At 41.9% G+C, this 13,145-nt stretch overlaps 1 protein-coding gene across 1 annotated transcript in view; it reads left to right on the top strand.

The window, feature by feature from the left end:
- Positions 1-13,145, top strand: part of LOC140211013 (pecanex-like protein 2) — a 270,987-nt gene that overhangs the window by 164,231 nt on the left and 93,611 nt on the right. Inside the window, 1 exon segment of the mRNA XM_072280359.1 lies at positions 10,203-10,311. Coding sequence (XP_072136460.1) covers positions 10,203-10,311 — 109 coding nt within the window.

Genomic DNA, 13,145 nt, shown 5'->3' with positions numbered 1-13,145 from the left:
CCATCCCTACTGTAAAGTATGTCATCATGCTTTTGGGATTCTTTTCAGCAGTAGGGACTGCAAATCTGGTCAGGATTTATGGAAGACTAATCATGCTAAATACAGAGATCTTGGATAAAATCCTGCTAGCCTCTGCCAGAAAGCTTAAATGAGGAGGAAGTTCATCTTTCAGCAGGACAACAACCCAAGTCACACTACCAGAGCAACCATGAAGTGGCTTCAGATAAAAAAAATTGATGACCTCAGGTAGCCAGAGTCCTGACTTTAAAGCAATTGAACATCTCTGGCAAGACCTCAGGACTACTGTCCAGTGCCACTCCCCAACTAACCTGGCACATTGCAAGGATGAGTGGGAAAATCTTGTTCCATCAAGTTGCACAAAGATAATAGACACTGAACCAAAAAGACTACTGGCTGTAATAACTGTGAGAGGTAATATACAAATACACAGCAAAGGAAGATGAATACTTTTGAACTGCTGACTTTTCAGTTTTTGAATTTTTAGTTCTTCATGCTTTACAATTTTTAGTCTTTTCAGGCTCTACTGTGAAAAAAAGCATGTGATTCACTAATAGAATTCTCAGTTAAATTGATCAAAATCCCTGGTTATCATATTCATTTATGTGAACAAAGGATTGGGGACTGAATACTTTTTCAAGGCACTGTGTATTTCTGTAAATATCACCCTTTTTTCCTGTCAGCTCCCACACCCATCATCAGTCACATGAGAACATTTGTGTATGCGTATTTCACTATCATTTGCTTGTCACAGCAACCAGATGTCTCTGTTCACAGGTCCCCGCAGGCAGGCACTGGGGACGAGAGAGCTCCCAGTAAGTCAGCGAGAACAAAATGTAGTGCAGTTGGGAATGCAGAGTATTTGACGTTAATTTCTCTTCCACAAAAGCATATAGTGCCTACTCCGCATCTACTGAGGACTTATTGGTAAGGTTGAGGGGACGCAATGAAAAATAAGCAATAAGGATAAAAAAGGATCCAGTATGTTCCTCTTCCCACTTCATATGCGGGAGTGGGAGTTCACACAATGAGTTCTGTCACAGCACTGATCTGTAGAGCTATCATCTACAAATTAACCTTTAATTAAGAGTTTTCAGAAGCCAGTACCATATGGTTGCCATGGCAACTGAAAGCGTTTCCCCAACCCCATACATCTCAGTAATTTAATAACTGCTAATTAGTTTCAGTAACACATGAATATGAGTCACTGCTGTTGCCAAAGAAATGTTTGCAAAAATACCTTAACATGCTCCTTAAACAAAAGGCTTTTAGACTTGAAATGTTCACGAACAATCACTAAAATCCAAACTTAAAAGCTCAGCACGCTGCTCAAGTTTGACTTTAATTTTGAAAGTGGGTGCAGATGTTTTAATTACATCAGGTCAGCCTTCATATCTTTGTACTTGTGTCTGACTGTAGATAGCAATTAAGCTAAAAATAAAATCCTTGGGAGATTTAGAGCTGGTGTGTACTGATCACTGTGTGACACTTAACATGATGAGGCTGCACTTTCAGTCTGTGGGATCTTTCTAACTGTTCCAAAGTGTCCTTCACATGTCATCAACAGTGGGGCAATGTGCATCGTGCAGGACTGAAGCATTCAGCTCCTCAACCCTGTTCCACTACTCAGTAAGACCATGGGTGATGTGCATCATAAATACATTCCTTCATTTTCCTTCCCCCTCTCTTGATACTCTTATCCAAGAAAAATGTATTTAACATTATTGAAATTTTCAACTGACAACCCACCTACCTCCACCCTGCCCTGTCTCCATTGCAAGCACTGAAACATTAACCTGTCAATTATTATGCTTAAAAAATCTAAGACTTATTTTCATTTAAAGTTAAGATAAAGGTGACCTTTTATTCGTCAAAACATACATGGAAATGCACTTTAATGATTCATTAGCGAACTGAATGGGATTTTCTGTGTAAAAATGACATTTTTTAAGATAAAGGTTAGATGTATTTGTCATATGCACATTGAAACATACACTCAGTGGCCACTGAGTCGATGTTCGTGGTCTTCTGCTGCTGTAACATTCACTTCACTTCAAAGTTCAACATTATGTGCGTTCAGAGATGCTTTTCTGCACACCACTATTGTAAAGGGTGGTTATTTCAGTTACTGTCACCTTCCTGTCAGCTTGAACCAGTCTGGCCATTCTTCTCTGACCTCTCTAATTTTTTCACCACACAACTTCCTCTCATTGTGTTTTATTCGTTTGTTTTTTGCACCAATTTCTGTAAACTCTAAAGACTATTGTGCGTGAAAATCCCAGGAGATCAGCAGTTTCTGAGGTCCTCAAAACACCCTATCTGGCACCAACAATCATTCCATGGTCAAAGTCACTTAGGTTACATTTCTTCCCCATTCTGACATGTGGTCTGAACAACAACTGAACCTCTTGACCATGTCTACATGTTTTATGTATAGAGTTGCTGACACATGATTGGTTGATTAGATAGTTATATTAAGGAGCAAGTGTACTGATTTATCTATTATATTGGCTACTGAGTGTATTTCAGGGTCTTGAAATTATCAACTGACAGGCCATCCCACCCAACCTGTCAATCACTGCATTTAAAAATACCCAAGACCTATTTTTCTTTTGAAGATTAGATAAACATTACCTTTATTCGGTAAACTTTATGGTAATGATCCAGATGCAGGTCGATGGGACTAAGCAGAGTAATAGTTTGGCATGGACCAGATGGGCTGAAGAGCCTGCTTTTGTGCTGTAGTGTTCTACACTAATGCCTGTGACCTACTTAAGTCTACTTCTCTGGACATTCACTTTGTTTCCTTTACATGCATTTAAACTGTTTGCTTCCACCATATTATATAACTGTAAGCTCAATATACTCATCACTTACTAAGCAGTTCCATGAGAATTTATTATTTGATTTATTAATGACTGCCTTACAGTTATCGCCCACAGTACTGCTCTCCCCCACAAGCATCTTATGCTCAGCTGCACCAACAAGCCTTGTAATAATAAGCTTCCATTTGGTCTTCAATTCTTTAGAAGACAGATCACTACAAGCCCTTGAATTTGTCAGTCAAACTTGCTTTGATTCTCTAGTAAATGAAAATTTTAAAAATGCTGCACATTACTTTGATCTTTCCCTTTTGTAGTTAATTCTCTTTAGCAACCTCTCAAATGGTACTTGAAGGTGAGCAGGGAAGTTCTCACCATTGTTCTCCCTTTCCTCTCCCAGCGATGAGGTCTTTGGAGCTTCTGTTGGCCATAAGACATAGGAGAAGACTGAATGAATCAGAATCAGGTTTATTATCAGTAGCATGTGACGCGAAATTTGTTAACTTAGCAGCAGCAGTACAATGCAATACATAATATAGAAGAAAGAAACAAAATAACAATAAATAAATTGCAGTATATGTATATTGGATAGATATAAAAACGTGCAAAAACAGAAATACTATATATTTAGAAAGTGAGGCAGTGTCCAAGGGTTCAATGTCCATTTAGTAATTGGATGACAGAGGGGAAGACACAGTTCCTGAATCGCTGAGTGTGTGCCTTCAGGCTTCTGTACCTCCTACCTGATGGTAACAGTGAGAAAAGGGCATGCCCTGGGTGCTGGAGGTCCTTTCTGAGACCCCGCTCCTTGAAGATGTCTTGGGTACTTTGTAGGCTAGTACCTAAGATGGAGCTGACTAAATTTACAACCCTCTGCAGCTTCTTTTGGTCCTGTGCAGTAGCGCCCCCCCCCCATACCAGCCAGTGATGCAGCCTGTCAGAATGCTCTCCACAGTACATCTACAGAGGTTTTTGAGTGTATTTGTTGACATACTAAATCTCTTCAAACTCTTAATGAAGCATGGGCTGAATGGCCTAATTCCACCTTGGCCATTCCATCTCGGCTGATTTATTAGCTCTCTCAATCCCATTCTCCTGCCTTCTCCTCGTAATCTTTGACACCCTGACTAATCAAGAACCTATCAACCCCAACTTTAATATAATCAATGACTTGGCCTCCACACTACCTGTCTGTGGCTATGAATTCCACAGATTTGTTATTCTTTGGCTAAAAAAATTACTCCTTATCTCTGTTCTAAATGGACTTCCTTCTATTCTGAGGCTTTGTCCTTTGGTCCCAGACTTACCCACTATAGGAAATATCGTTCCCCACATCCTATATATCTAGGCCGTATGATATTTGATGGGTTTCAATGATATCCCCTCCCCTCCCATTCTTCTAAACCCCAGCGAGTACAGGTCCAGAGCCATCAAACACTCCTTAAATGTTAACCCTTTCATTCTCAGAATCATTCTCACGAACAATTCTGTTGATGTTTTTGTAGCTTTGTGTTTTTACTGGACGAAGTTGCTAGACCTATGCCTAACCCTCCTCCTTTCACAGCTGGGCTTGGGACTGTCCATGGCAGAGTTACCATTGTTCTCTGTCAAACTTTATCCCTCAGCTATTCCCTCAGTCAAAAACAGTTTGACAGATTTTTTATCGCAATGTTATTTTGTAATCTTGCTATGTGATCATAGTTTTTCTTTACATTACAGCAGTAGAACATACAAGAGTACAGCACAAGAATATTGCTCTTCAGTCCACAAAGTTATGTCAAACCAGTTCAATTGGTAATCAAATGGCTAACTAAACTTATCTCTTCTGCCTACAAAATGTGCATATCCCTCCATTTTCCTCACATTCATGTGCCTATTTAAACGTTTCTTAAAAATCCCTAATGTATCAGCCTCTACCAGTACCCTAGGCAATGGATTCCAGGCACCCACCACACAGCTGAGTAAAAAAAATGCCTCTTGCATCTCCTTTGAAATTACCCCCCCCCCCACTTAATTTAAATAGATGGCCTCTGTTATTAGATATTTCGACCCTGGGAAAAAAATACTGTATGCCTCTATAGCACATTCCCTCTTTTCCATGCAACATCCTGGTAAACCACGTCTGCACCCTCTCAAAAGCTTCAAAATTGTTTAATTTTGGAATGGTTGGTCAAGACAGAATAGCATACATAGTAATAGAATGAATAAAGAAACAATTGAAGGGCCCAGACGAAATTCTTAAAGCACTTTTATTTTTGAGCCTGTAGCAGAAAAAAAATCTTCCCTAGTAAACAAGGAAACTTTAATTTTAAAAATGATTAGAATTCAGATCACTGCTTCACTTTCTATCTTTGGTGTGCAAGTTAAAAACTGTGTGAAGGCTGTGGCATAGATTTAATTTGGCGTTTTAGTGAAACTAAAAAAATGCAAGCTAAAGATGCATAATTGTTTCCCAGTGACAGGAGCTGTGAGAACAGAATGTAGGTAGGTCAGCCAAGATTGAAATATCCCAGAGCAATTTCAGATTTGTATGCATTCCCAAGATGACCCAAATTGAGATAGAACACTACAGCACAGAAACAGATCCTTCGGCCCAGCATGTCGAACTATTAATCTGACTAGACCCATTGACCTCCACCGGGACCTTGGACTTTCATACCCTTCCCGTCCATGTACCTATCGAACTTTCTCTTAAATGTTGAAATCAAAACTGCAACCTGCTTTTGCTGGCAGCTCATTTGACACTCCCACCACTTTCTGAGTGAAGAAGTTCTCTCCATATTTCCCTAAAACATTTCATCTTTTATCCTTAACCTATGACCTCTAGTTCTAGTTTCACCAAACCTCAGTGGAAAAAGCCCGCTTGCATTTACCCTATCTGTACCCCTCATAAATGCTTGAAACTACTGAACAGTCACTGCAATCCAGCCTGCTCCATTCACTGCTGATATACTCGTTGTCATGGTCCGGTCGGTGAAGTCTGGATTCCGGTTCACGGTCCGGTCCATTGTTCCTTATTCCAGGTTTTCTGGTTTTCCCTTTTTCTATTGGGTGCTCTAATTGAGGCAGCTGATTCACATTTTGGGCTGGCTGCATAAATAGCTCCTTGGTTCAACTTCAGTTGCTGGATTGTTCCTGTCCAAACCCCCATCTGAATCCCTTCTCTGCCCCTTCCTCCTGAAGTCTTGCCCCGCAACCAGTGTCTGAAGCCTTGCCTTGCCTCGCCTCGCCTCGCCTCGCCTCGCCTGCACCGCTGTCAAGTTCAACTGCCAGAGCAAGATAAGGAAGTGTCTATCGTTGTTTTGAACTGTCTCTAAGTCCATGCCTTCGCGAGGTAGGTCCAGCCGTTTGCAGTTACCTTGTGTTGGGATCCGTCTCTGTGTCCACACCTTTGCTAGGTAGGTCCGGCTGTTTGCCACTACCTAGTGTTGGGATCCATCTCTGTGTCCACGCCTTTGCTAGGTAGCTCCAGCCGTTTGCCACTACCTAGTGTTGGGATCTGTCTCTGTGTCCACACCTTCACTAGGTAGGTCCGGCCGTTTGCCTCTATCTAGTGTTGGGATCTATCTCTGTCCACGCTTTCGCAAGGTAGGTCTAGCTGTTTGCCGCTACCTAGTGTTGGGATCTGTCTCTGTGTCCACACCTTCGCTAGGTAGGTCTGGCCGTTTGCCAGTACCTAGTGTTGGTAACCGTCTCTGTGTCCACACCTTTGCTAGGTAGGTCTGGCTGTTTGCCACTACCTTGTGTCAGGAACCATCTCTCTGTGTTCCGTGTATGAGTCCTGGCCCTACATCCTGCTCCCTAGGAGGGGTCCTGACTCTGTGTAGTGCCCCAGCCTCAAGTCCTGTTCCCAAGGAGGGGTCCCGGCTCTGTGTTCCATGTCTCTGCGTTCCAGTCCTCCCTTGACCAAGGTTCTGCATTCCAGTCTCCCAAGACCAAGGCTTGTGTTCTGTGTTCTTGTTGTCCCAAGTCCAAGGCTCGGCTGTTTCTCGACCAAGTTAAGGCTTTGAGGTCTCGTCCTGTCCATGTGCCTTGTCCTGTGCAGGAGTTCCACGTCCTGTTCTGTAGCCATGTCTTGTCTTTGCCTAGTTCCGGAGTCCGAGCCCGAGCAAGACCCAGGTTCTGGGTCCTTGTCCAGTCTCCGGCTCAGAGTCGAAGCGCAGGCTCCTAGTTCCTAGTGCCTTGCCCTGGTCCCTCTTGCCTAGCCAATGTCCTAGCCCAAGTCTTGTGTTCTTGTCCCAGCTCCTAGTCTGCATCCAGTCACGTCCCTAACTCTAGACCTGTCCTGTTCCTAGTACTTCAGTGTCTGTGTCTTGCATTTGGGTCTGCCACCAACAGCAGCACCCCCCCCCCATGACACTCATTGATCCCATCTACCTATCTGCCTTCTACATTCCTTAATATCTTTACCCAATAAATAATTTAATCAATCTCAGTCCTGAAATTCTTAGAGAAGAGATTGTGCAAGATTTCCACCAGTTTTTTTTTGTGGAAAGCTGCTTTAGTACTAAGTAACCTTGATATTAAGATTGTTTTTGTCTTGAATCAGAATGTGTCATAAAATTTGTTGATTTGTGACAGCAGTACAGTGCAATACATAACAAATTACTACAAGTTACAATAAAAATATATTAAATAAATAGTGCCAAAAAAGGAGCAAACTAGTGTTCATGGACTGTTCAGAAATCTAATGGTGGAGGGTAAAAAGCATTTCTAAATCATTGAGTGTGGAACTTCAGGCTCCTGTACCTCCTCCCTGATGGTAGCATTGAGAAGAGGGCATGTACTAGATGGTGAGGGTCCTTAATGATGGATGCTGCCTTCTTGAGGTACCGCATTTTGAAGATGCCCTCGATATTGGGGAGGCTAATGCCAATGATGGAGCTAGTCGAGTCTACAATCCTCAGCGGCCTCTTCTGATCCTATGCATTTGAACCTCCATAAAAGATGATGATGCAACCTCTCAAAATGCTCTCCTTCATGCATCTGTTGAAATTTGCTAGAGTCTTTGGTGACATATCAAATCTCCTTGAACTCCTAATGAAGTATTGTCACTGATTTGCCTTCTTCGTAATGGTATCAGTATGTTGAACCCAGGATAGATCCTCATGAGATTTTGACTCCCAGGAACTTAAAACTGCTCACTCTTTCCACCGCTAACCCCTTGATGAGGACTGATATGTTTTCCTAATTTCCCCTTCCTGAGTACTGCAGTCAATTCCTAGGTCTTACTGACGTTGAGTGCAAGGTTGTTGTCAGTGGGAATAATTCTCCCCTATCTAACTTCCAGTATTCCTTATTATTACTTTACTGTTACCCAAGTTACAGTAAGCATCATTTAGCCCCCCCACCCTGTAGCCTTTGGTAAAGCCTTGAGGTGCCGTACACTTGTCAGACATTGCTGCTGTACACACTGTCTGTTTCATGGTGTGAACGGCAAGGGCTAAGTCGGTTTATCTTCAAATCCCAACAAGTGTTAGCAAGACCTTTGACTATGTCCTGTCTAGATGGTTATAGAACATAGAACAATACAGCACAGTACAGGCCCTTCGAGCCACAATGTTTTAGTGTACTCTAAAATCAATCTAACCCTTCCCTCATACACAGCTGTTCATTTTTCTATCATATATATGCCTAATGAAGAGTTTCTTAAATGCCCCTGATGTATCTGCATCTACCGCCCTGGCAGCACATTCCACGCACCCACCATTCTGTGTAAAACCTGCTTACCTCTGACATTCCGCGCCCCCCCCATACTTTCCTCCAGTCACCTTAAAATTATGACTACTCATATTAGCCATTTTCCCCCCAAGGGAAAAAGGCTGGCTGTTCACTTGATCTATGCCTCTTATCACCTTCTATACCTCTATCAAGCCAGCTCCCATCCTCTTTCCCCCTAAAGAAAAAAATCTCAAGCTAGCTCAATCTATTCTCATAAAACATACTCTCCAATCCAGACAGCATTCTGGTAAATAATCTCTGTACGCTTTTTCAAGCTTCCTCATCCTTCCTATAATGAGATGACCAGAACTGAACACAATTCTCCAAGTATGGTCTAAACTGGAAAGAGTATAGAAGAGATTTAAGAGGATGTTGGCAGGACTAAAGAGCCTGAGTTATAGAGAGAGGTTCGCTAGTTTTGGTCTTTATTCCTTGGAACACAGGAGAATGATGGGTGATTTTGTAGAAATGTTTAAAATTATGAGAGGCAGGCTTATAGTAGATATACATGTGTATGACTGAATGACAATTAAACTCGAACTAGTAACAGTCTTATCCTCAGGGTGGGAAAATCAAAAACTACAGAGTATAGAATCAGGGTGATAGGGAAAAGATTTAAAAGAGATCTGAGAGGAAAGTCTCATGCAGAGAATGGTGTGTATATGGAACGATCTGCGAGAAGAAGTGGTTGAGGCAGGTGCAATAGGATTTAAGAAACACGGATAGGTATGTGGAAGGAAGGGCCTGTAGAAGAGTCTGTGGATCCCACATTGGCCAACATCATTCATTTTACAGCACACGGAATGATAGAAATAGGTCATTCTTAATCACAAGGGATCGCCTATGAACTGAGAAATTAGTTTAAACTGTTAAGCTACAACATTGCTAGATTTGGAAATAAATACAAACGAGCTATAAAACTTTTCAAGTTTTATAAACATGAATAAAGCCTCCCTGATGTGGTGGCACAGTAGCATAGCGGTTGGTGCAACAATTTCTAGCGGCCAGCAGTAGTATTGGCATTTGATTCCTGCCACTGTAAGGAGTTTGGATGTTCTCCTCGCGACTGCGTAGGTTTCCTCTGGGTGTTCTAGTTTACTGCTACGTTCCAAAGACTTATGGGTTAGTGAATTGTGGGCATGTTTTGTTGGCATCAGATGTGGCACAATCTTCACTGATTTTTTGCAAAACAAAGAATTTCTCTGTATGTTTCGATGTTCATGTGACAAATAAAGCTAATCTTTAATAACAAATTTCAAGCCAAGAGAAAATTTAGAGCTGCTTTGGTGTGAATTTACACTCAAGCGTATCAAATAAGAGGATGTAGTATCAAAGAAATTGCACAGGAGCTGAACAATCTCATCTGCTGTGTCAACCACTATCATCTGATCCTTTCAATTGTCTCTTTAGACTTCTTTTGTCTCTTTAGGTTTTAAGAAGTGACAATAGGTTTTAGCTGTTTTACTAATAAAGCTTACGTAATTTAACTTATGCTTATACAGTATAATTATATTTTAATGTTCTATAGGGAACAACAAATTACAGGATGCTTTGATGGGTTTTACCTAGTTTTGTTCTAAATTATATCAGTTTGCAGTGATATTTGCACAATTTTAACACATACTTTCTTTTCTTGTGCAGCTGTGGGACTTACAACACAAATTGCAGTTTATTTTGACCTACACTGCCCCTTGGCAGATTGCATGGGGCTCAGCCTTCCATGCTTTTGCTCAGCCCTTTGCTGTGCCTCGTATCCTTTAGAATCCAGTTTGAGGAGCTCAACTTGCATAAGAATTTACTCAAAGATTCAAAGTATTGGAATGGATTTTTATTATTGTGATGGACAGGTGTCGGCTTCAGTCAGACAAAATACTGGAGGAACTCAGCAAGTCTGGTAGCATCTATGGAGAGGAACGTTTAGGGCTGAGACCCTTCATCAGGACTGGCCATCGTCGAGACCCTTCATCAGGGTGATCTGATTTCTTCCCACATTCCAAATACGTTTGAGTTTGTAGGTTCATTGATCATAAAGGTGTATTTGGGCAGTGTCAGTTTAACATGTCGTGTTAAATGTGGCAATTGCGACAGTGAAGCTTCTATCAGTGGTGGTAATCATAAAATTGCGTTTCCCTCCATCCTGTACCTCTGACAGTGGTACCATCCTATGTCCTGCAGCAGTATAGCAGTCTTGTAGTGCTGCCTCTCTGACAGTTGATTCCCTTCAATGAATTGATTCTATTTACAGAGTTCCCTGGTTTTAGAGTAATAGAGTCATAGAACACTACAGCACAGAAACAGGCCTTACTGCGCATATAGTCAATGTCGAACTGTATTTTGGTCTAGTCCCTTCAACCTGCACCTGGACCATAACGCTTCATACCCCTCCCATCCATGTACTTACCCAAATTTCTCTTAGCTGTTGAAACCGAACCCACCACTTTCGCTGGAAGCACATTCCACACTCTCATCTCCCTCTAAGTGAAGAATTTCCTCCTTGTGTTCTCCTTAAACACTTCACCTTTCACCCTTAACACATGACTGCTAGTTCTAGTTTCACCCAACCGCAGTGGAAAAAGCCTGCTTGCATTTATCCGATCTATACCTTCATAATTTTGTATAATACAAATTTTCTCTGTACTCTTTCAATCTTATTGATACCTTTCCTGTACATAGGTGACCAGAACTGCACACAATACTCCAAATTAGGCCTCACCAACATCTTATACAACTTCAACATCCCAACTCCTCTACTCAGTATTTTGATTAATGGCCAGTGTGCCAGAATCCCTCTTTACGACCCTATCTACCTGTAACACCACTTTCAAGGAATTATGGGTCTGTATTCCCAGACCCTGGATTTACCCAAATATGCTATATCAAAGCTAGGAATTTGGCTGACTGAGTAGGAGTCTTTCTTCTAAGTGAAAAGGTTCTTGGTTCAGCCTGCAGTCAAGGATTATACAACACATGACGTATAATTGGGCAGTGCGTGCATAGCATAGCGGTTAGCGTAATGCTATTACAGCTCCAGCATCGCAGGTTCAATTCTACTGCTGTCTGTAAGGAGTTTGTCTGTTCTCCCCATGTCTGCATGTGTTTCCTCTGGGTACTCCAGTTCCCTCTCTCATTACAAAGATGTATAGGTTTGTAGGTTAATTGGTCACATGGTTTTACTTGAGCAGGAAGGGCCTGAACATAAACACGAGATTCTGCAGGTGCAATTCAACACACACAAAATGCTCAAGGAGCTGAGCAGATCAGGCAGCATGTGTGGGGGCTAGGGGTATACAGAGTTGCTGTTTCAGGCCAGACCCACAGCAGGACTGGAAAGGAAGGAGGCAGAAGCCAGAATAAAAAGGAGTACAACCTGGTAGGTGATCAGTGAGACCAAGTGAGGTGGAAGGTGGGTGGGAGGTGGTGAAGTAAGGCGCTGGAAGGTTATAGGTAGAAGAGGTAAAGTACTGAAGAAAGAAGAATCTGAAAGGAGAGGAGAGTGGACCATGGAAGAAAGGGAAGGAAGAGGGGCACCAGAAGGAGTTGAGGAGAAGGGAAGGGGTAGAAGGGAGCCAGAATGGAAAATGAGAGAAGGGGAGGGGGAAGAGATTACCAGGTTATAGAAATCAATGTTTATGCCGTCAGGTTGGGCCTGTTATGGTGCTGTATCTCTAAAAAACCATAATCCAGGGTGATGCAGTCAGTTTAGGGGAGCATTCAGCAGTTAAAGGAGCAGTTTCAGGGAACATTCTACTATCATAGGTATTGACAGATTCCTCCCTCGTTGGTCTCTGATACTGAAGGGCAATGAGCTTTATAGGTAACATGCACAAAATGACGGAGGAATTAGGCAGGTCAGGCAGCATCTACTGCGAGATTCTCAGCTGTGAGCTTTAAGTACTTTCTCTGACCCATACTCTAAAAGCTCCGAGCCATTGGAGGGATGTCACCGCATTTTAGCGATGGCAAATATCAACAGAAAAAGCCTCTTCTGCACCCCCAGTAAATACTCAACATCCTTCTCATAATGGACCCATCCGTGCCTCAGTACATCCTGCTCTGAAACTCACACCTCTACTGTTGGATTATGGTCTAAGTTATCATTTTTCTTGTAGTTGAACTTTTTATCCTTGCTTGTAAGTTGGTATATTCATCTATTTGTCTGCAGTTGGTCAGTGGATTTTCAGTAATATGTAGTATAGCTGTTTCTGTATTTCTTTAGTAGTTTCTTTGACTACAAGCCTATGTCACACCATCATTTATCAAACTGTGTCGTAGGCTATTCTTACCAAAGGAATTTTCTTATCTGTCCAGTTTGAGCTAGTTGTCAGTATAAAGACAAACAAGAGTGTTTTTTTTTTGTTCTTGTCCTTCTTCGGTTCTTCCGTACCTACAATACAGGTTTCTTTATTATTAACACCTAATAAAACAGTCATAACCACAAGATGTACACCTCATTCCAAAGAACCTTCTGGACAATATCATCTCCAGATCTAACCTATGTTACCTTTTGATGACTGTTACTCATTTCCGACTCAAGTGGAGTATTCAGTTCATGAATGGCCTTGCTAAGGTGACGAAGTGGCCAGA

This window comes from Mobula birostris, chromosome 2 (assembly GCF_030028105.1).
Source record: "Mobula birostris isolate sMobBir1 chromosome 2, sMobBir1.hap1, whole genome shotgun sequence".
NCBI classification, from domain to species: Eukaryota; Metazoa; Chordata; class Chondrichthyes; order Myliobatiformes; family Myliobatidae; genus Mobula; species Mobula birostris.
The sequence above is the reverse complement of the archived record's forward strand: the minus strand, read 5'-3'. Positions and strand labels throughout refer to the sequence as shown.